At 40.7% G+C, this 24,852-nt stretch overlaps 4 protein-coding genes across 4 annotated transcripts; 1 reads left to right on the forward strand and 3 right to left on the reverse strand.

Moving 5' to 3' along the window:
• Positions 1-288: 288 nt before the first annotated feature.
• Positions 289-7,192, reverse strand: LOC107189235 (A-agglutinin anchorage subunit-like). Its single transcript, XM_015577719.1, has 7 exons — positions 7,156-7,192; positions 6,377-6,678; positions 4,932-6,006; positions 4,616-4,821; positions 4,219-4,404; positions 3,171-3,312; positions 289-428 (listed from the first exon to the last, which is right to left on the reverse strand). Exons 1-7 carry the CDS (start codon positions 7,190-7,192, stop codon positions 289-291), a joined length of 2,088 nt encoding a protein of 695 aa, XP_015433205.1.
• Positions 7,193-9,962: 2,770 nt separating this feature from the next.
• LOC107189154 lies at positions 9,963-17,925 on the reverse strand. Its single transcript, XM_015577629.1, has 16 exons — positions 17,886-17,925; positions 17,443-17,646; positions 17,138-17,296; positions 16,940-17,035; positions 16,382-16,566; positions 16,101-16,349; positions 15,652-15,816; positions 15,087-15,254; positions 14,665-14,898; positions 14,101-14,280; positions 13,791-14,021; positions 12,553-12,700; positions 10,718-11,069; positions 10,354-10,485; positions 10,127-10,287; positions 9,963-10,060 (listed from the first exon to the last, which is right to left on the reverse strand). The coding sequence occupies exons 1-16, from the start codon at positions 17,923-17,925 to the stop codon at positions 9,963-9,965; spliced, it is 2,802 nt and encodes a 933-aa protein (XP_015433115.1).
• Positions 17,926-18,811: 886 nt separating this feature from the next.
• Positions 18,812-21,284, forward strand: LOC107189212 (docking protein 3). The gene is made up of 3 exons (XM_015577697.1): positions 18,812-19,237; positions 19,600-19,773; positions 19,851-21,284. Exons 1-3 carry the CDS (start codon positions 19,166-19,168, stop codon positions 21,282-21,284), a joined length of 1,680 nt encoding a protein of 559 aa, XP_015433183.1. The 5' UTR covers positions 18,812-19,165.
• Positions 21,285-22,534: 1,250 nt separating this feature from the next.
• LOC107189213 (DNL-type zinc finger protein-like) lies at positions 22,535-23,256 on the reverse strand. Its single transcript, XM_015577698.1, has one exon. It carries the CDS (start codon positions 23,118-23,120, stop codon positions 22,545-22,547), a length of 576 nt encoding a protein of 191 aa, XP_015433184.1. The 5' UTR covers positions 23,121-23,256; the 3' UTR covers positions 22,535-22,544.
• Positions 23,257-24,852: the final 1,596 nt, after the last annotated feature.

Raw genomic sequence — 24,852 nt, forward strand, 5'->3', positions numbered from 1 at the left:
AAATTAAAGACTCGTTCGCCTCCCATCGTCTCTCTCCTTTATTTACAACGTACGGATTTTTGTACAGAGACATTATAGATCGTGTACTTAAAGGTAGGTGTGTGCGAAATATGAATGATCTAATAAATATAAATATTTTATATATATATAATTGTTTATAGATTATATATCGGTATTTATAAGTAATGTCAAATAAACGTATGATGTTTATTATTATCCCCGGGATTCGACTTGTGTGTGTCCCCTTTAGTTAGGTCGCGTGTAAGACGTGTTCAAGCGATACCCGGTTTAGAGGATTCGGGAATTTAGTGGATCGTTGACTCGACCGGCGATCAAGGCCACCGAGGTTTCAGCATCGACGATGAAGTAGAGGAACGGATGGACGGCCGTGAATGGTACTGGTCCAGCTCTTTCGTATAATCCGTTGCCTGCAGAAATAAATTCCTTAGTCACTTCGAGTAACTGTTACTGATTTAAAAATAATCGAAACTATTGAAATTTAACGCTTGTGTCGATTTGAAGTACGTATTACCTTTGCTTTTTTCTTACCTATCTTCTTCTCAAAACCCTCTTGTGAAATTTGTTTACATTCGCATTAACGATTTCCAAAGTAAAGAATAAAATAACTGATTTTATTTTATTTCAGAGATGAATTTTATGGAAGTGACTCTGTATTTTTTTTCATAACTTTCTAATACTTTCTATATAATTTTCCTGTCTCCTTTTATAGCATTTTATAAATAGAATTAATTTAGAATCTTAAAAATTGCTATATTTCATTATTTTTCATTATTTTGTATAAATATTTAAGACATATGCATATCTTAAAAACTAGAGCCAGCCAAGTGAAAATAATGGCATATTCAGGATCAGAAGCACTAAATTACTAAAAATCGACTCTTAAATCCCTGGCAACAGATTGACTGCTCCCCAGTGAAATTCATAGACATGATCGATGACCAAATGTGAGAACAGTCAACTTGTTAAGTTTTGTTAGAATACTATATTACAAACTTACAAGTGCAGGCATGGTCACAAGGAATTTAATCAGGACAGAGATAGAAGAGGGGAGAAATAAGTAGCGAAGTAATTAAATTCTAGAGCAACGATAGAGGTCGTAATCACTGGAACGAAAATATTTACGAGTGACATTCTCCCCGCAGTGATTCAGAGATTCCAGGTAGGCATATAACAGAGAGTATAACCGCGAAGGTCTTTTTATTTATTTCACCGCGGTTGAGTCAGTCGGAGGATATCAGCGATTAAGCCCGACGAACTTTATAACAATGCTGAGAATATTCCCGATCGTAGACCGGTGCGAATTACACCGAACCGGAAACGACGGTTCGTCGGTTTGTGCAAACAATGTGTCGAAGAGAGTTCGACATTTACCGATCGAGGCATAAAAATGCTCCATCGGTGTGTGTGTGCAAGTATTATGTAACGCCTCTCAATCTTGAATAATTAAAAATTTCTGACTCAGTGCATTAATAGTGAAATCTGTATTTTTTCTTTTTAATTTAATCAATTACGTTTGTCGAATTTTTAAAATTGAAATCTACACGTAAGGTATCGATATTCGAAATCTAATTCTCATATGCCAAATATCTATATATTAATATTACCATTTAAAATTCGACTTTAAGTGTTCTTTTATTGTTGCATTTACCCTGCATAAGAATAGCAAAATTTTAGGATGGTTTTATAGTTCAGCCACGCAGTCTATGTCGAGGATCAACTGAATGAAATTGAAGGGATTCCATTTCGACACTTGATACCCAAGAAATTCCACCGATCAACCGGAAGTGACAACATCCCCACTCGAGAATCGATTGAATTCGGCACGCGAGTCTCGACCTTCGCCGGGATTTCTAATCTACCGTGTGTCCTGGAATAATGGAGACAGTCGAGACCTCCTATTCGGATTCGATGAAGCATGCAATTTCGGCAGGAACCGCGCGTCAGGCTGCTTCCGACACGAAGAAGCCGATAAAACGAAGGGGGGAACGCGATACGAGGATCGCGGGACTAACGAAAGGAAAAGGAAATTGTTACCCGCGAGTAGTAACGACCGACCATCGTCAGACACGGCCGGACCACACTGCACAGCGGTCGATTCTTCCAAACAGTAGGACACAAACGACAAAAACAATTATTTTCTAAATTTAAAATTTTAATACATACAATGGACAAGTTTGTTTTTCTGTTTGATCTTATTTATAACGGAAAAATTTCAAATAATTAGAAATTACCCCTGGCCAGAAAATTAAGTCCACCCACAGTTTTTCCAATTTTTTGTGGTAATCGTAGAATTAAAAAGCCTGAGCGTAATTTAATAATAATTTTTATCAACTAGTAAAGTACGTACATATACAGGGACTGTACTTAAATTTTAATAATCATTTTTCCCTTCTTTTAAAATGAACGTGTTCCAAATTACTTAAGAAAACTGAAAATCTGGCTTCAAATAAGGAATGATCCATCTATATACGATGATTAAGAGGTACGTTTAATTCTATTGGTTGCAAATAAAGTAAGTTTTCAAGTGATACTGATTTTCGTCCCATTTTTTCGAATAATCGACCACTGTGGCACCGTCGCCATTTCGCTGGCGTGTAGATACGGCTTGCACAGCGAATTGCAATTTCGTTGGATTGCGTCAGGGCAATCGGTTCCGTCGTAATCTTCGACGACCACTTCCTGCCCGGGTGAACACGAGACATCCTTCTCCCACATTAACCCTTAAACCTCTCATTTAATAGCTCAAAGGTATGTAACCCTTCAACGCCCAGTGTTGCACCGGTGCAACACACATTTTAAAAGCGCGTCAAATTCAGCTGCCGGTTAATATCTAACTTTTGTCAGGAAGGATCCATAGTTTCTCTGATATAAAGTAGATCTCTAGATATATCGTGGTAAGTGTTACATGGGATATCCTGTATATTTATGTTATTTAAAATTGGTAAGCTCCAAAAATTCAAAAAGCTTGAATTAGCTACCAAGAGTATATATCGTTGTGATTTGATGGAAACAAGGACAATTCGAACAAGGAAGGGAATGAAGTGCAATAGTACACGTAGAGAGCATAGAATAGAAACCTGGATGATAGTATCGGTAATAGTCCCGTCGAGGTGGAACGATCAAGGGAGGATCGGATTTTGGCGACTCACGAGAGTGGGTCCTATCCGGTTTCATGTAATTCCTGATGTTCACGCCGATGCTCTGCTGCACGTCCCTCGCGTACACGCCCAGGTCCGGTGTCATTGGCGACAGATCAGCCGCCCTCGGCTCGAAAACGTCCACGATTCCCAGCTGTGAATCAAATCGATCGGATCACATTCCACTTCTGAACAGCAATCGATTTATCAAGGTTCCATATTTGATAATTAGACCGCGGATTTTTATGCAAAATAAAATTTTCTACAGCAATTCATATAGGGAAGAACAAATGTAGGAATTTCTTTCTTTTCTCAAGTATGATATTGGGTTCCGAATAAACTAGAAAACTTATTCACAAACAGCTTCACTGCTCCAACAGTTCGATTACGTTATCTTCGGTTTATGTCAATGAAGACAGACAAATCCCGGAAGATGTTTAGTGTCGTTCAAAGTCGCGTCCAACGTGGACCATAAAACTTACACCGTGAAATGGTATCCCTGAATCACATCCATTCGAATAATTTCCCACTTTTTGTTTATTCTACTTCACGTTTCCCAGCCAACAGCGTGGTTTCAGCGGCGCGCCTCGAATTATCGTCAATTTACTGTCGTGTCGTCAAGGTAACCATCTGTACCGATATCTTTGTTCGCGGAACGGCAGCCGTGACGAGAGTCGGGAAGTGCACTCAAGATTCACGAGTAACGCGATTAAGCAATTAGGAGCTTAATGCCCGAGACTAATGGCGAAATATCGAGCGGCTTGCAGCAGTTACGGAAACGCGATTCGAAATCGGGATACGGAGCGTCTGATGATGAAAATTTCTTTCCTAGCGGTAGGTTGCGTTCCCTTGAAAATAAAGGGTGTAACGGTGGTGAATACACTAAATTTTCGATGAGTGTTCGCGGCTGAAACAGATACCATTGGCTTCAGAATTCCCCAAACTCTATCATTCTGCAGAACCCCATTGAGAAGTCAACGTTACACCTGGGGACCTCTCCTTGTCAAAGTCGAAGAGTCTTCGAGCACTCATGGAGGATTTACTGTACATGGCTTCGTACCCTCTGGAGGAAAGACGTCAAGGTGACGAAACCGCGCAACATGAACGACGGAATGGTGGCCCTGACCCAAGTCGCCTGTAACTGCTTCCTCAACAGCCTCAACGACTTCCCGCCGAGATCGCGTGCCAATCGATACGTGTCCCTTCTGTCCGTGGCCATAAGCAGGAGAATATTGTATCTGGGATCCTAAAACAGCAATATTCGAAGAGGAATTACTCACGTCAACGGAGAGAATAAAAAGTGAACTAGAACAGGATGATATTTTCTCCAGAGTCCTCCAAAGTTAACAGAAGATCGTCTGATGGACTAAACAGGACAAGTATCTTTGACGTCGAAATGAAATGTACTTTGCAGGAATCTTTGTATCGATGGATATTCGAGGAACTATTAGTCTTACGTCCAACGGAAACTCAACGGCAACCGCGTGCAGCGATGGGAAATAGGCGAAAGGCAGAACAGCAAAGTATCTGGAAGCAGTGACGGAGGAGACGTCGCAGCCGTTCACCAAGAACGATATCTCCGTCGAGTCCCTAACGGACGCCTCGGTCAGACTGGGCGGATAAGGCTTCCAAATGCCCAGGTCTTGCATCCAGATTCCTTCGTCTGAAATTGATCGGATTGACAAATTAAAAATGTGTCCTGTCGAAATTATAGGAGATGTGGTTATTGTGGTTCGATTTGACAACAGAAAATCGAAGAAACATGCTGCAAACCTGGATAACTCGAGAAGAATCCCCTGGGTGTCCTCAGACTGCGCTTCCTCCTGGTCATCGCGTCAGTGGCAGTCGAGGACACGGTGGTTGTCTGGCCGTTCGACACTGTTTCACTTGTAGCAGCGGTCGTGGACGGCGAATCGGTGGATCCCATCTCGCTAGGGGCTATCTGATCGTTGGACGAGTCCGTTGAAACGGTATTCGCATCGGCAGGTGGTCCATTGGTGGGGCTAGTTCCTTGATCCGCCTGCGTTTCGTTGGAAATCGACGGACTCGTAACCGTACTGGAAGCTAACATAGTCATCGACGTGGTGGGTGTTCCCATCGACATAGTCACCATAGTGGTGGTAGTCCCTATCGTCGTTGAGGTCATTATTGACTCTGGCACAGTCTCTGTAGTATCAGAATTAGATATGTCCAAGACGACAGTCGTCTGTCCACGGGTTGTAGACTCCGTAGCTGCTTCTGTGGTCATAGACGTCCCAGGAGTAGCCAAAGTAGCGTCAGAACTGGTCGAAGGTGAGGAAACGGTTGTGGACTCTGTGGTTGTTGCACTTTGAGTAGAACCGGCCACCGTCGATGGTTGAACAGTAGTCGTCTGCGATGCATCGGTAATGGCAGAGGCTATCGTGGTAGCGATCTCTGACATCGTCGATGACATCGGCCTGGATGAAACCGTGGACCGGTCGGTTGAGGTAGCGGGTTCGGTAGCGTCCATGGGATTCGTACTCGCGGAAGTAGTTTGCGTCAACCTGTCCTGCGTGTCCGCCGTGTTCATCGTCATACCGAGTAGCTCGACAGGCTGTGTTGTCGACACGGTTGCCTCGCTTGTGGTCTCTTGCATCGGTCGTTGCGGAGTCGTTACTGGCATAGTCGTTGCTTCTGGAACCGGTGTTCCTGCATCCGTCACCGGTTGGTCCGTCAGGGGCGTGGAATTCGTGGTATCGTTGGTATCGTCGGGAATAGACAGATCGAACCCGTAGAATCTCAAGATGTCCTCGTACTCTGAACGCAACCTAGTGTTCTCCTGATTGAGCGTCAGACCTCCGAGGAACCCATCAGCGTTCAGATACGTCTATGATAAGGGGGAGGAAAGAGAACAATTGCTGTATATCTTTTTGAGTCGAGTCGATAAGTATAAACAAAAGGTGATGGCTATTTAGGTGGGACAGAGTCAAATTTTTTAGTTAGTCTCGTTGAACAGGCAATACCTTACAGGGATTATCGGAAATTGTACGTTGATTTAAAACTAGTGTCCAGGAATTTCGTTGAAAAGCATCATGATCGAGCGAAAGAGAAACCGAACACTTATTAGAGAAGAGAAATCGCGCGTTCAGGCTTCAAATTGGTTGGACCGCGTCCGTGGCAAATTTCCAGTCGGTTAATTGCCGGCCGGTGCGGATTACAAAACGGTTTTGCGTAACAATTCTTCCGAGAATCTTTACCCTAAGTCTACGATGAATGTCGCGAAAACCGAGCCGGGTGACGTCTCGGTCCCGCGGCAGGCCCAACGCGTCAGCGATCTGTTGCCTTCCCCTGCCCGCCGAACCCTCGTACAATGCCGCCAGAACGAAGCCAACCCCCGACGGCGAGAATGCCACGTTTCCCTGGCCGGTGTACTGCTGGAGAATCCGCACGCCCAGATCGTTAATAACGTCCGTGATGATGTCGACCGGCCTATGCGGAACCGGTTGATACCAGCCGTCGAATCCCACGTTGTCGTAGCCGTGGACGAGCACGGACAGCACTGTTTTAAGAAAATTTCACGTGGACGAAACAAGTAATTTAATTACAGAACTATTATCAATTGACAGGATTGGAAAAAAACCTGCACAGACTACATAGTAAATCATCGATGAGTGTTCGTAGGCTCCTCGACACTCAACATTAAATGTTTCATAAACTAATATCCTAGTTATTAGGAATACCCTGTAACTAATTTTATAAAATAATATCCGCGGCAGAAAGAAGTATTACAAGCTCTATCATCGTGCTAAACTTAATTAAATGCCGAGGAGCCTTCGGACACTCATCGAGGATTTACTGTATTTCCTGATCAGTTCTAAAATTTAACTCACTAATCTAGAATCCTATCGATCTTTCGAAGGAATCACAATGAAAGGAGGCTGTGAAACTGCCCAGTATAAAATTATATCCAAGAAAATCGTCGAGTGACCATCCTCTAAAATGATTCTTTAGCGTGTAGAAGCGTTCGAATACGTACGTTGCAGCAGGACAACCCAGGGCACCGTTGTCCCCATGTTAAAACGGTGGCCAGTCGGTGGATCACTCTGTCACAGGATCGATAGAACTCGGGCGAACGCGCATGGAAAACACTAGCGGCGGATTCCCTTCGGTTCGGTTCGTGGAAGAAACCTGCGGGTTTCTTCGGCTGGCTGGTATTAGGATTAGTACTTAGTCGTGCGCGCTCCACGTCGGAACTGGCTCGCGGATGGTGCTCGCCGCCCGCTCGGACGGCTTGGCGAGGAGGCGGTCGCCACCGCCGCCACCGCTCTTGGATTTTTTAAACGGCAAGGTCGTCAGGTAGATAAACCCGTGTCTATGTACGCCGTCATATCGCGCTGCGGCCCTTTCCCCTTCCAGCCAAGCCGATCCTACGGCGGGGTTACAGGTTCCCCGGAGAACGGGAGGCTCGACGGAGTAGGAGGTTCCAGAGATGAATAATTCAGAGGATCGTCGGGGATTCGTACGCCTGGAACACTGTGTGCCGTTCGCTTGATATTTAGTACCGTGCCGCCCGAGAGATCAGAGATGCAGAGTTTAGACGGGCTTCTTGGATAACGATACGGGATTTTTTTAAGGGAACGGAATCATCCAAGAGCTTGGAGAATATTGAAGCTATTTGGAGGGTATTAAGAAATTAGAAGAATATTAAAGAAATTGGAAGAATATTAAAGAAATTAGAAGAACATTGAAGAAATTGGAAGAATATTAAAGAAATTAGAAGAACATTGAAGAAATTGGGAGAATATTGAAGAAATTAGAAGATTGGGACCATTTTTAAGTTAACTAATCGCGAGAAACAATTTTTCTCCCCGCAAGAAGTGTTTGGGCGTTGCAGGGTTAAAAATAAATTTCAAAAAAGATGTAAAAAGCAGATTGGATTAATATCGACAGTTTCTCTGTATGTATATCAATCTCATAATTTTGAAATAACGGTTTAAGAGTGTGGGCGTTAAAGAGTTAAGGATTCAAAAAAGGAATGGAAAGTGGGTTTCAGACATGGCATATTTGGTTCGTTTTTATTTTAACCACAATACATAAGAACTGGAAATTTCAGGGTCGTTTTTATAGTTATGCCACGCAGTGTATCATCGACGAGCAACGCGTTGCCCCAAGATGCAGGACACAGAACCCGACCTTTCCGCGCTCCCCTGTGTTCGCACACTTGCAACTTCCATTCTTCTGTGATCTTAATAAAGTAACTAGTTGTGGCAACTTCCACTGTAACGTAACAACGAGTAACAGGATCATCATACGCGTCGTAAAGACTTGCTCAATACTCATGGTCGCTTTTTTCTGCGAAGACCAACCAGCCTTGTCGAATGTACATGCAGGGTGAGCCAATAAGAAGTACTATCTAAAATAACTCGTTACTTATTGGTTGTATCAACAAAGGCTTTGAATAAGTGATGTAGCAATTTAATTTTTTTTATTTCTTATTTTTTTTTGAGGATATCAGGGTGACCTTGAATTTTTTCAAGGTCAATATATCTTTTTTTATTACATTGTTGTTGAAAAAACTTAAGAACACCTAGCTATCTTAAAAGAAATAAGATACAAAGAAATCAAGTTGCATCCCTCCGAGGTGTCCTTTAAATACTAAGTAATTCATTAAAACTTTTTTAAATAAAACCAACAGGTAACGAGTTATTTTAGATAGTAGTTATCATTGACTCACCCTGTATATACTTGTGAAATTTTCAGTTCGATTAACGAAACTGTAAATATGAAGTGTGACCAAGAGTAGAGCGATTTCTGAAGACTAATCTCAGCTTCGACTTAGGATTCTCCTTGGTAGACGCGGTTACTTCGATTCCCATTCTCGTTCACGATGACACGGAGACCTGGTTTCGAGTAACGCAAGCTGGGCAGGATCTGAACAGCTCCCCCAATTACGTAATATTCGTGACTTTTACCGGCGAGACGCTTCCACAGATCGTTGCCAAACGCGTCAAGAATTAACGTTTAACAATGAACACCTGCCTTTCCCCTCCTAACTCAGGCTTATTAAATTACTGACGTGCAAACTCTACTTCCGCTATGGGAAAAATCAGTGGTCAACCACTTGGTTAAGGAAGTTACTAAAATTTATGTCAAATTAACGTTCATTTATTTCAGTACTTGTTTAAATTTACCAAATGGTATCTGACCCTTCAACTACGCTACCTTTTCTCCTAATACCAGTCGAGTTTGCTCGTGAGGGTACCCGAAGGAATAAAACGGACGTATCGGTTCAGCCAGGACGCATCCGTCGTGAAAGAAGATCGCACGTTTCGTGGATATCTGCGCGCAATATCCTGTTCCCGTCCATTACCCGCAAAATTAGACGTTCGTGATGGTAATTGCAATGGCCCCTGGATGTGCGTGGATCTATCGGCTGCTGCCACCTTCGTCAGCCGGGAATCGTTTCGCGCCTATCTCGTATTCGCACGATTCAATTATAATTGCTGAGATGGACGGGGGAACAGTTGCTCGCACGTTTCGTGCCATTCGCCGATCGCCGTTTCAAACGGAGATTGAAAAAAGAAAGAAATAAAACGAAAAAAGAAACGAGTCCCAGGAAGTCACGGGTCCTCGGATTGTGCAATATCGGGTCTTCCGGCGACACGGTACGTTTGTTAACCTCGTGGAAAGCGCTAATTTAAAGGTAACAAAAAGTTGCTGACAACGTGGTGTGAAATTGGTTCGTTTATTTAAGGAGAAATCACGTGTCGTTCGTATGGTGAGAAGCTGGTGAGCAGAACGAAAACCGTTTGCGTGGCTACACACAGAGAGAGTAGTTGTGTTTTATGAGACGAACGGACGAATAAGTTTTCGTTCCTTGGTGATCTTGCGCCTGTGCCAGTAGAACTCGCAGAAAAGAAGGAGGAAGGACAACGTCACACCTGTAAATGGGAAGCAATTTGTCGTGGATTGTACTGTTACTCAAACGTTGGAATTAATTATAATACCTATAAATAGGACGAAGAATATTCCTTGCATGTCGGCCACGTTCACTTTCCGTTTGTTCACCGCCTGGTTGCTGCCTGGTATTTCCCAGCATTTGTCTTTCATCGGCATCCTCTCGGTGATCCATTTGTGCATCAGCCCAGACTCGTGCATTCGATGCAATCTGTTTTCGAGGGGTATATAGTATGAAACCGAAACTTTTTCATTGATGAGATTAAGCGCAACTTACTCCGCGTCGATGATGGACAAATAGGGGCTTCCTTGCGGAACGATCATCGCGATAGGCTCGTCCATGAACTCGTCCGCGCTCAGAGAAAAGTGACAGCCTCCGGTGAGCAGCAGATCTTTCCTCATCACGAATCTATATTTTTTTTCGCTGATTAGCCGATATCGACTTTTTTCTTATCCTCGATATATATGTATATACAGAGTGACACAGAAAGGAGGGTTCATAACTTCTTGGATAGATAGTACTTGCCAAATGATGAAAAAAATGTCCTAATGAATTATGTAGCATTTTAATAGCATTTTTATAGTATAATCTAAGTTGATTACTTTTTCGCGGTCCACCCTGTATATTAATTACAGTGTACCTAAGGGAACTCCTCCAGTCGATTAAAGCGTGATTTCCATCCTTCACGCGTTGCATCAATTCCTCGTTTTCCGTGTCGTTGTACATCTCCGCGCGAGCCAGCAAAGTATGATACTTTTGCTCGTCCGCGTTACGAAGGTACACCTCGAGGAAACTTCCGTTCAGAAAGCCCCACGTGATTCGATCCTTGTTCGCGATCAGATCCTCCACCGTCAAAATGGCGGTGTCCATTCTTGGAAACGTGAGGAAAGCGACCAAACTTCCGGAATACGTGGCCACCAAAACCATCACGATCAACCACCAGATGCCGATCAAAACACGCGCGCTGTCAGAGTGTGGTAAATACATCCCTCCTGGAATTTCAAAAGTCCTTCCGAGATTTGTTCCAAGCTTCATTGGTTTTCTTGCTAGCTTAATTGTTCTACCAATTATTTTTTTACTGTACCTTTTGTGTTCTGGTTCTTGTATTGTTTTAATATCATTCTAATTCCAATTAGTTCTGTGGTTATTCAAGCATTAATTTAATAATTTTTATTGGTGGATAATCTTATTTTTATCTTATTAATTTCTTTATTTTGCGTAGTTTTAATGTCTGTATTATTCTCTTTTATTGTTGTAATTGTCAGGTTAACCCAGCATTGCTAGAAGTAAGGAGAGAAGAAACATGACCGCGTAGGGACAAAGCGATGCAGGTAATAGGAAGTAGTAGAGGGGGTAATATATTTGTTGGGTACGCGACGTCATGCTTTCATTCATAGTAATATTACCATGGTGTGCACAAGTCGTATTAGTGTATATACAGCTCCATGTGACGGGTCATCTTGTTCTTACGATAAGGAATTCTTCTGATAAGGTCTGTTAATCCTTACTGTGATTGTTTCTATTAATTATTAATATTACTAGTACAATGGGATATGCTACAATGAACAGTTACTATAACAAACAGAGTTTTAAAACCAATTAGATACATAGTTCATTGTAACAGATCTTACTGTATATATTAATGTTTCTTTTATTTTCGTACTAAAGTTATTAATACTTTTTCTAAATTTTTTTTCTTTTGTATAAAATCTGCTTATCAGTCCTTCATTTATTACCTTCTATATTAATAATTATTTTCTCATTAGGGTGGATGCACCAGTAAATTAAAATTATATACATATAGAAACAAGTAAATTATTTTATTAAAATAAATAAATGATCAAATCATTCAACAATATTGTTCATTCATTGGTGAAATCTGTATTTCTTTTCTTTAATTTAATTAATTACATTTTTCCATTTTTTCAAGTGGAAATCTATACATAATAAAAACGTATAGATATAAAAAATCTAACTTTCATGTGCCATATATTTAGTAAAATTATTACCATTTAAAATTCGACTTTGATAGTTACAAAATCTCTGAAGTGGTAAATCTCTAAAATTGTTTGTCTAAATTGTTTTCTCTATATTTCCTCTGTTTTTCGGCCAGTTAAAGATACACCAGAGGTCACCCAAATCCCTCACCGGGACCAAGCCCAAACCAAAGAGCTGCTCAAGTCAGTTTACCTCCCTCTCACTCCTGCTCCCCTACCATTTTCTCCATTACTTCTTCCCTCAGTGTCACTTTACACGTCTTATACTTAATCGTGTATCTTAGGAACTTTAAGTTCCGTCATTAAACAGCCAACCAAAAAATAACGTTCGTGAACAACCCGCAAGGCATTTAAGCCCGCGACGACTACCGAGAATAAGGGGGGTAGGATGGGGGCAAGCACAGATTCCGATCGCGTGAATGTTCGCGCGGACAAAGAGAAATATAGGGGGTCGGTTAAGGAGCCAATAAAATCGTACCTTGCTGAAGAAGCGCCCCGTACACGTACCACACACACTGCCAGGGCGAGTTCAGTCCAGAGGTCTTCGTGCTGTACGGGCTGTACTTGTGAACCAGGTACAAGATCGGACCCATTATGATAATGGATGCGGCCAGACAGGCCCACGTCTAAAAGCCAGGGCCTGGGTTAAAAGGTATGCAAGCGCGGAGAACGCCGAACTAAACGACGATAATCTTTATACTTCTGTCGTTATAAGCTATCACACGCGTCTGTATGTCGTGACTTTAAACGACGAAACATTTCTGTGTTGTTCGTGCGTTAACGACGCTAATTAATACCCTGTCGTTCCACGTGGCTCGACCGGTGAAAAGGGGGCTTAAGAGGAATCTCTCATTTTGCTCAAACTTTTTAACTCGAAGTAATAAGGATCCGTAGTTTCACTGATGTGAAGTGGACTCCACATTTCAGTTAAGATATTCAAGTATTTCCTCAAAAAATAAATAAAAATATAAAAAATGAAAAAATGTGTCTGTTTAATATCGATATTTTCGACTTTAAAATAATATATACGCTTTTCTTTGCTTTTACAGATTTTTTACCTTTTTACTTATGTTTCAATAGTATTAATAAACTCAATAGCAGAAGTATCTACAAAAATTATCCTACCCATCCCCTAAAAACCGTAAAAAACCACCCCCAAATATACTCTGAGCGAAGTAAGCTCTTGCTTTAAAAATTCCTGGTAATGATTCTTAGGGAATGAGGTAGGATAATTTTCGTAAATATTTCTGCTATTGAATTTATTAATTACTACTTAAACATTATAAAGGGGTAGACAATTTTTAATGTTCAAATGTTTAACAAAGTTTAAATGTTTTATATGTAAGCTAATTTTCGTATTTCAATATTAATGATACGTCTGAAGAAGAAGAAATTTATAAATCTGAGATACAGGGTGACTCAATAAGAACTACTATGTAAAATGACTCATTATTTATTTGTTGTATCAAAAAACGTTTCAATAAATTATGGATTTTAAGGGACGCATCGATTAAAAACATCTCAAAAATAAGAAGACATAAAAAAAATCAAATTACATCCATCTGATGCGTTCCTTAAAATGCTGCATAATTCACTAAAACGTTTTCTAACACAGCCAATAGGTAACGAGTTATTTTTAGATAGTAGCTCTTATTGACTCACCCTGTATACATATACATAGATATATTTACCATGCTTCCAGTTAGGTCTACAAACCTCTTTGGTAAACGGCGAGGCGAACAGTAGAGCTCTCGACAGCTGTCTCGGCCTGGAAGTTAAAAAGCTATACGTTTGCACGAAAATCGGTACCGTAAAATTTATTGCGATCTTCCCATATTCGTTCACGGTGTACGCGCACGCGGCCAGCAGGACCTTCTTCTCGCGCACCAAGTCGATCACCTCCCGCGGAACGTTCCTTGTGTTCGACATCGTCATCTCCTTGACTTTCTGCGTATATATAAACAATATAGATAATACAGGACTCGCGAGCGAAATTGAAAAGAATGGAAACGCCGTGCACCCTTACTTCTCCGAGTTTGGCGAACCGAGAAGCGTTCCATGACTTCGGAGTCTTGTACACTTCCGGTGCGAACACTTTATACGTGAAGTTCAACTTCTTGCTTAGGTAGTTGACCACGTCGAAGACCAAACCTTCGTACGTTTTTTCGCCTGTTTTACCCACCGAGATTATCTGCCACGGTGGATTCTAGGATTATGTAATTTCATAAATACATTCGAACCTTCTAATATACAGGGTACATCACTTAACTCTACTGCATTAAATTACTTAGCAAATTTTTTGATAGTTCTGATAACGTTTTAACCCTTTCATTCCCGAATTATCAAAAAATTGTTACTCGCTAAAGTTTCGTCAGCCTTCACCGAAAAATATCTGAGTAATTGGTTTAGTATTTCTGAAGGTGATCTTCATATCTCGATAAAACAGTAAAATAACAAAGAAACTAATTGTTACATTGTAAAATCCTCTTCATACCATGCAACTTTACAAATAATTTATGGTAGTAGAATTAATTGACTCACCCTGTAGATACTATTTTTATTTTTATTCAACGTGAACGTGTCTACCCACGTGATAAGTCGCGATCGGTAAGATGGAGCCCCTAAATCCATGAGCGATGTGAGGAAAGAGAACGTCCGTTACGTTGATTCCGAATTCTGGCGTCCACATCCCTATGTCCAGCAGATGTGCGACATCGTTCTCATTAGAGAAAAAGTTCCCCCACGTGATGGACGAGGAAAACTTCCATACCAGGCATTTTCCACACGCGACATCCGTGGAGTCTGTGTTCTGGACGAGATACATCTAACAAAGATATACAGAATTTTCGTCTTAATCCCTGTCAAGATTGATTTTCCTTTTATTTCTTTTCCTCCCGAAAGGGGGTGGAGGTAAAATCCAATTTTTTTCTTCTAGGGTAGGGCAACAGCCACTTTTTTCTTATCTTTTATCTCTAGTCTTATGATTTATAATTTATACTATAGACTACGAACTTTGATGTTCTTCAGCATCTCGTGACGTCTCTCGTGTTTCGTTAGCCGTACGATCTCGAAATTCTCATCGCCTATCCTCTTCACTAACTCGATCTCGTTTCTCACCGAATATTCCAAAGCTCTGGCCAGAGCTCCGACCAGTTCCTTAACGTAACGCGTTAATTTGGGCTGTAGAAAGAGGTCTTGCGACAATTATTTATCATAGATCGATAGGCATGAGGTACTTCAATTATCGGATCTCAATAAACTAAATTCAATCTAGTCGAGAACACATGTAAATAGATATACAATAAATTTTCAACAAGGAGGAAGGTCCCCAGGTATAACGCTGACTTTTTAATGAGGTTTAGCCCAGTGATAGAGCTTGGAATTTTGAAGCTAATAATATTTGTTTCAGTCCCATATGACCATTAGTGTATTAAATATTTAGTGTTTAATGTCGAGGACGCTTCGAGCACTCATCGAGTATTTACTGTACTATGTTATCATAGTGAAACAACGTGCACATTCCGTGATAAATAAAACTGCCCTGATCGTTAATAATCCAGGAGCAATGAATTATTACTTCGCAGTAGCCATCGTAATCTGACGCGTTGTATATGAAGGCCACGTTTCCCCCTTCAGCCAGTAAATCAACAAAGGTCGTTATGTTGGTCGCGTTCTGCGCCGCGCTGTCGGTGATAACGTACAACCATTGACTGCCAGGATGAACCATGTTCAGGGACCTCGCCTTTCAGTAACAGAAAAACCAAAAAGAGGCTGTGTGTGTGTGTATTTGATCGGTTCTATTTCCTCCCCTGGTGACAGACCACTGCCTCAATTACGGTCTTAACTGGACTTAAATCGTTAAGGGACAATTCGTGACAGGCGCGATATATCTTCGTGGATCTACGAAGAAACATGCAGAAGACTTCCGACAAAGTTGCTAAAGAGTACTGAAAACGACCTGGAGGCTGTCCAAACGGACCGATCCGAATCTAACAAGGCCATTAAAGCGGGGACAGAGAGGCTCACCACTTCCATAACGTCTGCGACTATATCGACGGTGGCGATCACCAAGAAACAGTGTCCCAGTTGGTCCACGTGAAAATCGTGCAGCACCTTTCTAACCGAACTCTTACGGCCCCTCTCGGTTTCGTCGTGTTGCAGAGTGAAGATCGATCTCGAGATGAGATTCAGCCGTTTGCTGGGCAGCTTGTTCGATATTGCCTCCATCACTCGGCTGATCGTGTCCCTGCCTGGAACAGAGACCGTGCACACCAGCTCGGTTAGATAAAACGGGAGGGTTCGTGTACGTAATCGCGACTAGAAGTGTAGCTAGTCTTATCACCGAACGTGTCGTCGTGGAGAATGTTGATCACGTTCCAGGTGAGGATGTTCATCATCCTCAGATCAAGGAATATCTGGGAGAGTTCGTCGCCGGGAACGATCAAGGGGACGCTCATGCCGTCGGTGTCCGAAATTCTGGGACAGTCCGGATCTTTGCGTGTGGAAGTCAGACAAATTCGAGTGAACTCGGAGTAATTTTAATACATTTAAAAGCCCCCACAAACCAACGCGAAATATTCGCAGCGGTAGCGAATATTTCGTAGCGTTAAATTCGCAACAGTTCGAAATACATGGCGTCTTATGAAACTGTTCAGACCAACGCGAAAAATTTCCGCAAAAATTTATCTATAAAAAATGTATCGCCGCGAAATATTTCGCGATGGTTCGTGGGAGCCTTAAATCGTAATGAGAAACGAGATCCGCGGGACACTCGAATCTTGGTTCCTTTTTTTGTTAATGGCCAAGATATCGGGAGCACTTGGGTTTCGGATAGTTGGTAGATTATCAATCATCTGGTTGTGTACCTGTTAGCGCAAGATGTATTAGATCCTCCTTTCGCGCAGCCTCGTGCAATCTCCATGTTAGGTGGCAAGTCGCGACCGACAGAAGTATCGTGTAATCTTGGCGTGCGCGCGCGCGCATGTGTGTGTAACAGGCATCGGCAAGAAGAAGGTTGAATGACGACGATTAATTAAACTATCGATCGCGAGGCATTCGCTTACCTTGCCGTAGATTGACGTTCGCGTCCCGGAAAACACGAACGGCGATACCACCTACGTGCATCTCTCTGTTCACGTTGTCCGTTATCAGATCGAGTATCACATCGACGGCTTTACGGTGCTCCTCTTTGCTGCCGAAGTAGCTCCTGTCGATCACTACCGCTGTTCAAGGAAGTTTGGATCAAGGGATTGAACGTTCTATATTTTCGTTTCTTTTCATATGCCTTTTTATTCGCGATCACAACGAATTCCCTCTAATTTCTGTTTTTTTTTTTTTTGTTTTCTCTCGTTGAAAATATCATTCGTACCCATCGTGGCGTTCGCGGTTACCAATGCAGAAAAGTTATTGTAACTGCTCCCATAGTTGACGCTCGAGAGAAGAAAGAGGACCGATATCATTTCTCTTGTCAAACGAAATGACAACGCGGCGTATACGTTCGGCCGATATATAACCGAGGACACCCGTGAATAATGTATCACTTCATTAGTTTGGCCATCCCCGTTATTACAACCTGGTCAGACACACAATCACGGACCGAATGGAGCCGGCCCAGGCCTAATGTAAACTCCGCGGTGCGCCACGAATCGCTGGAAAGGTCAGTCCGTTAATAAGTTACCTCTGAGCGATCGAATCCACCGTGGAATTGGAACAGAACATTGTTTAGTCAAGTTGCGTGTGCCTCTTGGCTGATCGTGGAAACTCGCTGGGAACGTATTAGCAATCTAGAACTTGCATGAAATCCGATCTCACCCGAATATGAATGAATCATGGTCGAATTTAGAGGATCCATGCCTCCATCTAAATTCAAATTTGAATATAGATACGCACGTGTCGCGAGACAAAGTTGAAGAAAGCTGTCGTTATGCATTCAGAATGTAATTTTTTATTTAATATTTACAACGGATTGCTTTCGATCGCAGTTTTCGCACAAGACATCGACGGTTGGCGTTGCTATCTGTCAACGCACGAGACAATTGTATTGTTTCATATCGGCCGGTGGAACGCAGCGGTATACCACTTCCGTGTAGCGAAATCAGAGATAAAGCCGATGGCGTCGGTTGCAATATTGCAACCTACGCGCTGTCGTCGACAATAGAAAAAATCAGACGTGTCCTGCGAGTTTATTCACAATCGTGGCGGTATGTGGGACACATTTTCGTTCTAGTTTTCAGCCATCTACACTTGTATTCAACATTATTACAGCTTCTTTGCGCATAAAGAATAAAGAATTAATTTTCTTCGCCTCAAATGGGTCCTTTATTAAATGGACAATTGTTATTTTAAAGACATGCTGTAATTATTATGATAAACCGTTCAAGCATTCATTTTCCTTTTTGAGACCCTACGATGGTTACTTCAACTTCCGGTACGATTTAACCGGAAGAATAAACGATTCTAGGCTTCCGCCTAGAACCTACAAAAAAGTCGTTTGTGTTTAAATTCACCAATTGGCAAGACCTCGGTGCTGGAGTAGTCATTACTCGGTGCAAAAACGAACAGAGAATATACGATAACAAATTCGAAGTAAACAACGTTTGAAACCGACGAGTTGAAATAACAAGAGGAGCGAGTTATCTGCGGGAATAGTCGCCGCTTGTGCGACCGCTCGTGACGATTCGGCTGACATCGTGCGGAACAGAGGACGTGCGTGCCTCTGCTCCGACAGTTGGCTCCGAATGTGTCTGGGAAGCATGCAGGAGATACACGTCTCATGTATCACATAGGCCTGAACGATTTTTCTCCTTCGAAAATCTGGTCAACGTTAACGGAGTCGGGCACCCAAACATTTCGTGCAATGTCAAGCACCGTACGATATGATGGGCTAAATGTCTCCGGAAAAACTGACAGAAGCAACGCGAACGTACAGGCTGAACGCGAGACCAGCATAGGCGAACCAGTGAGAGGAATAGCACGGCCGGAAAAAAGTGGGAGTGAAAGTGGAAAAATCCAGTTTTTCGAAATTGCACGAGTGACAGAGCCGCGCACCTAGTGCAACACCACACGAGGTCTGCTGATGTTCCGCGGAAACGATGGAGCCCGAGGAACCTCTGTTGCAAGGGATCCTGTTGTTACCACCGCAGGGAATGCTAGGCCAACTCAAGGTTGGTTAACCGTCAGGATAGATTTATATTTCTTGTCCGGGCAATCTGTCGATGAATAGATCCCACCCATGATTTCTTTCCTTTCTATTGTTACGGTCGACGTTCGTAACGATCGTCCTCTCGTTATCAGTAGCGAGGAATAACCTAAAAGCTACGCGATCAAGTTTCAGACATTTCAGACGCCTATGAGTTCGCTAAATCGTACGTGATACACGTCATTCTTGATTCACGTCAATTGAAATCTATAGCGTACATGAAACATTCCTGAAATATTCGATAGAATTTTATTAATGTTACACAGATTTTGTTGTTTCGAGAACCTGTCAGGCTTGTAAACATTATGCGATATTGTTCTGTTACAGAAAACATGGCACAAAAGGTTCTGCCAGCTGTTTAGAACTAGTAACTATGGAATCAAGCGTGTAGAAATTTACGACAACCAGGAAGAAGCTGTTCTGCAGTTGCATACTCCACGTATTATCACATTAGATGCATGCATTAAAATTGCACCCAGTAACCAATCACATGTATTTATTGTAAGTAAGGTTTACTCGTTTGAAGGAAGTTATAGCATAACATATTTATTCTCTTTCGCTGCGTTTTGTATGTGTAGGTTGTGACCAAGTCAGGAATCCATTATTTCGGATGTTACTCCGAACAAGATATGAGTCATTGGATTACTGCATTTCAGTTAGTTGCGTTTAAAGACAGTGTGTCTAACCAGACAATAGAAGAGAACAATGATCTATATTGTACCAGTGGAGAAGGAGTATTTTCTGTTAGAGTCGTGGAGACAGATGCATCCAAAAGATGTGGCCTAGAAAGTAGAAATTATACCCTTGTAGTAGCTGCGGCCGATATTAAATTAATGGATGGGGATGTAGTCCTGTTCATTTGGCCATACAAATATATCAGAAGATATGGCTATAAAGATGGTAAATTTATTTTTGAAGCGGGTAGAAAATGTGAATCTGGAGAAGGTTCTTTTCGTTTGGAGCATAGCAGCCAACAAGAAATTTTTAGATGCATGTATTCCAAGATGAGGTCAATGAAGAAACTAATGAACGAAGAAAGCAGTCCAAGCATCGAATGCAATGATGCTCAATACCAGGCAGCCTTGTCTATGGAAGCTGGCTCCAGAGCAGCATTACCTCCATCCTCAAATAGTTCTGCTAATTTAATTGATATTGACTTTTCAACCCCACAAAATTCTCAGAAACAGTCAAGCTCGTCGTCGAATCTGGATAGTAGTTTATCTAGTAAGCCTTCTACATCTATGCTGAAGTCTAAACCTGCAAAGCCACCAAGGAAATATGTCTTTCAAGGACTGCTGGATAAGAAGAATACAGATTCTGAGTTGTCAGACATATCTGCGTGTGGAGAATACAATCGAGATAATTCGCCAGAATTATCCCAGAAAACAATAGGAAGTTCTGTACTTGATGATGAAGAGAAACATCCATATGATTTAGTAGAAGTAAGAAACGATGCTTGGAAAACGCATGGTATTGATAACATACATCACACTGAACGAGCAAACTCGTTGTTACATAGTGACAAAGATAAAGAGAATGACGATGACTTTCAGTATGAAACGATGATGCCTATTCTGTCGTCTCAGAACTCATTAAAAAGTAAGTCTAGTATTTCCGATAATCCAATAACTACGTCGACGAGTAATCATGTACCGTGTAAATCTAATGACGAATCTGAGTATGATAAATTAGAACATTTTGGGTCTGCGAGTAAGATTAATCAGAAAGGTACATATAAATTCGGGAATTTTAGCAGTGCCTCACAGAATTCACATTCCAATGTTTCCTTAAATAGTTCTGTAGTTGACACTAATACTGCATGGTCTAATTACGATATCGTCGAAGATATGTCTGCTGTTAGATTAGCAGATGATAGTCATCTTGGATATGGTGTTATTAGAAAGAAAACAAATCAATCTGAGTCTGGCTCTGCCAGTAGCACAATGGGTCCAAAACATAAAGTCTTTAATAATAGTGAATATGCAATCGTATCAAAACCAAAAAGGGTATAAAAGATCCAAAATAACTTGAGTTTCATAAATATGTTAGCTATTTTTAATTCAGAGATTCTGAACTATCCAAAATAATAAGAATAATGCTAGTCTATGATATGACTAGAATAAGTTCATTCATATCTTTTTCTATCTAATGAAAAAGTTATGTGTTGATATTTTATAATTTTATTACAAATATGCAGGAGTGAAATACGAGACAATAATTTTCTGCAAAGATTAATTTAAGAAATACTAGTCTTCTTAATCATTGTCAATTAATGATGATATATATTCAAGTAATTATGAATAAATTTATTGAAATAATAGTTTCTAGAAAATTCAGCATTAGTCTTTTAAAATATGAAAATGACTGATTGCAACAAAAAGTTATAGGTGCCTCGTATTATAAAACGAAATTTAATAACAAAGTCAAGCTACATTTTATTAAATTTTTGCAAAGTTTCAGAGTTAAATTTGCATGTTATTTCATATGTGCTGTACTTAGAGATATTTAAGTAATGTTATTGTTGTAATGACTACCATTAGTTACATATTATAGTGCTATAGCAACTTCAATTAAAGTAGTGCCTTCACTGAGGCGTTTAAAATCTATGGTAATTAAAGTCTTCGAGATGCAAAGTTTATATTTACACAGTAAGGGAAAAGCAACGAGTCATTCCTTGTGTTTCTAGTATATATATTTTGTATACGTATATATGTATTATATATACACATTTATAAAGGATTTTACTACGTACCATATTGTTAAGACAATCAGCTCTATGAAAACTGTATTATACATATGTCTATCTTAAAAGTTATTTACAAGTATTCATACTTTATCAATTAGAACTTGCCATATACAGTAACTTTTACATTATGTGCCAAGGTCTGCCATTCAAATTCTTTATGGATATTAAATTTTATAATAGCACTAAGCCATTCTAGAAAAAGATTACACCGCATAAAGAGGCAAGTTTTATAGAATTTTATATGATCTGAGAAGTTTTATTCTACCAAATTGTACATACTAGTAGTATTATTTACATGTAATACAATTACAGAGAAGTTTAAATTACATATACCACACAGAAACAATACTGTGTCTTCTAGTATATTTAATTTAAAGCATTAAAAACAATTTTTAAGTCTTTCGATATTCACCAAACTTTCGATATTATTTTTTACGCATATAGTACTAAGTTGCACGTAAAATAAAAATTATAAGTGGTATACAATAAATTTCGAAATATTTATATTTGCCCTAATATTCGTTTCCTATGACTCTGAAGTATCAGCTTTCTTCTTCTGAATACAAATTTCACTCTCTTCTTGAATTAGTTTTGCTTGATTTTTATTCTGTTCCAATAAATCGAGTTCTGCTTTGGTAACGATTTCGATGTACCCATCAATGTCATTTTGAACTTTTTTAACAGTCTCTCCTCTTGCGGCTAGGAATTTCTCTATATTTCTCGTTTTCCGCATTTCTGGGAACCATCCTATATTGTCAGCGATTAAATGATTATTTTTACAACCATCGCATCGAATTATAACTATTCCGTGTTCGTAGGCCACTTTAGAAATAATTTTTCCATTCCTGAATTTGCATTTTTTACATGTAAACATCACTTTGAGCTTTCCTTCAAGCTTACCAAGCGGCTGCTTAGTACAACTGTTTTCGACATTCTCTTGCGATGATCCAGAAAGATTAGTCTTTGTTCGAATAAGGGTATTCTTATAAAAAGGTATTTCAAAATAATTCATAGAAATCGGTGATATTTGATGTAAATTTATAGATTCTCTCGTTAGGGCCAATTTAGCTCCAACTCGAAGTATGTAACGGAACGAAAACATGATGAAACTATCTGATTTCCTTATATATTCATAGCAATTTTTTTAGTAATTGAAAATTTCTTTGCATTGAATAATTTGAGTACACTTGTTGTGTCATTAATACGACAACTTTCCGGAAAAATGACACTCAATGACACTCACGTGGATGTCTGCCAGAACAAAATGTGACTGTACCACCGACTAGGCATAGAATAGACCTATCATCCAATGCTTTTTTCTGTTCCACGTTCATTGGGCTACGTAGCCCTGTTACCATTATAGTGTCAATATCCGACGTTACCGATAAAGCATGAATTCTGAGTATTATTAGCACAAATGAAGTGTTATATATTCCATTCATATTACGTGTATCTATATGATTTCACGGGAATAAAAAAGGGTAAGGGATAAATATGACAGTCATGAAACATAAAACTGAAAATGTTCCGATTCAATCTGTTGTTATTACATTGGATTACAGGACAACAGTAATACAGACTTAACTAATTTTACTAATTCAGGGGGGTTCTGCACTATTGGGTCGATGCATTAAGTCCTGAGGGACAATTTGAGACTAATAACGTTCATTTTAAGTGGTTAATTGCTGAGATATTAGCATTTTTCCATCACTAGACATTTTCACTCACCTGTCGATATTATTTGGCTAGCAGTTTGAGCGATTCGCCACGGGCGGCGCCACCGGTCAATAAAATAGTGGTATTCCGCAATTAAATGCGATTTTAACAGTGTTCTGGCCGTTTAATGTTATTATCAATATAAGTGGATTAATCCACGTACTTTCAGCTACAAATCGAGTTCTTTATCTAAACGAAAGCTGCCCGTATAACGGTATAAGAGGTGTCCAAAGTGAACTAACCGGGGTACGCATGACGAGCTACAGTGTCAACCGTTACAAATAAAGGGCGATTTTAAAAGTGTTGTGGTCGTTTATTGTTATTGCCACTGAGTGGAGATTAATCTACATTCTTTCAGCTACAAGTCGTGTGCCTGGTCAAATCAAATGCTGTCCCTATAACGTCGTGAGACCTGTCTAAATATGAAGTAAACAAGGAGTGCTTGACGTGGCCCAGTGACTTCACCCATGTTTCCGGGGCTCTGTGACCCCACGATCTCACCCCGCGGTGTGCCGGCGCCAACACAGGGGGTTCTATGACCCCGCGGTCTCACCTCACGGGTCTCTGGTTTACTACACAAACAAACTACTGCCTACATGTTTTAAACTTGGGCTGTAGTAGTATCTGCAGAAACTGCCATGGTTGCTGGGGTTATTATTCAATTTGTTCACGGGAACACGCACAAGCGTCAGTCCCAATTCGACAGTTGCACGAGCAACATTCGACCGAGCTCGAGAGTTGTACGAGCAACAGCGATAAAGGATCACCTTTCAAATGTGTACTGACGCAAGCCATTTCAGTACCGTTCATTGTCCCGTAATCCACATGTAATAACAACAGATCGAATCCGGCAACTGATATTGATAATAACAATAAACAACCAGAACGCTGTTAAAATCTCATTTAATCGCGGAATACCACTATTTTTTCGACCGGTGGCGCCACCATCTCGCAAATAAAGAAAATCTACTAACCACCGTCCAGTAACTACCAAATCTACTAACCACCATCTCGCAAATAAAGAAAATCTACTAACCACCGTCCAGTAACTACCAAATCTACTAACCACCATCTCGCAAATAAAGAAAATCTACTAACCACCGTCCAGTAACTACCAA

The sequence above is a fragment of the Dufourea novaeangliae genome, unplaced genomic scaffold, assembly GCF_001272555.1.
Source record: "Dufourea novaeangliae isolate 0120121106 unplaced genomic scaffold, ASM127255v1 scaffold146, whole genome shotgun sequence".
Taxonomy (NCBI): domain Eukaryota; kingdom Metazoa; phylum Arthropoda; class Insecta; order Hymenoptera; family Halictidae; genus Dufourea; species Dufourea novaeangliae.

Excerpts from the sequence above, each read along its gene's own strand:
- LOC107189213 (XM_015577698.1), bottom strand. The coding sequence starts at position 23,120 with ATGTTTTCGTTCCGTTACATACTTCGAGTTGGAGCTAAATTGGCCCTA.
- LOC107189235 (XM_015577719.1), bottom strand. The coding sequence starts at position 7,192 with ATGGGGACAACGGTGCCCTGGGTTGTCCTGCTGCAAC. Across the intron at positions 6,679-7,155 it reads CTGGGTTGTCCTGCTGCAAC|TGCTGTCCGTGCTCGTCCAC; the intron begins GTACGTATTCGA and ends TTCTTAAAACAG. Across the intron at positions 6,007-6,376 it reads ACATTCATCGTAGACTTAGG|ACGTATCTGAACGCTGATGG; the intron begins GTAAAGATTCTC and ends CCCTTATCATAG.
- LOC107189212 (XM_015577697.1), top strand. The coding sequence starts at position 19,166 with ATGGAGCCCGAGGAACCTCTGTTGCAAGGGATCCTGTTGTTACCACCG. Across the intron at positions 19,238-19,599 it reads GAATGCTAGGCCAACTCAAG|AAAACATGGCACAAAAGGTT; the intron begins GTTGGTTAACCG and ends GTTCTGTTACAG. Across the intron at positions 19,774-19,850 it reads ACCAATCACATGTATTTATT|GTTGTGACCAAGTCAGGAAT; the intron begins GTAAGTAAGGTT and ends TTGTATGTGTAG.
- LOC107189154 (XM_015577629.1), bottom strand. The coding sequence starts at position 17,925 with ATGGATCCTCTAAATTCGACCATGATTCATTCATATTCGG. Across the intron at positions 15,817-16,100 it reads TCGCAGACGTTATGGAAGTG|GCGAGGTCCCTGAACATGGT; the intron begins GTGAGCCTCTCT and ends TGTTACTGAAAG. Across the intron at positions 10,486-10,717 it reads GACTGGAGGAGTTCCCTTAG|ATTCGTGATGAGGAAAGATC; the intron begins GTACACTGTAAT and ends AAAAAAATATAG.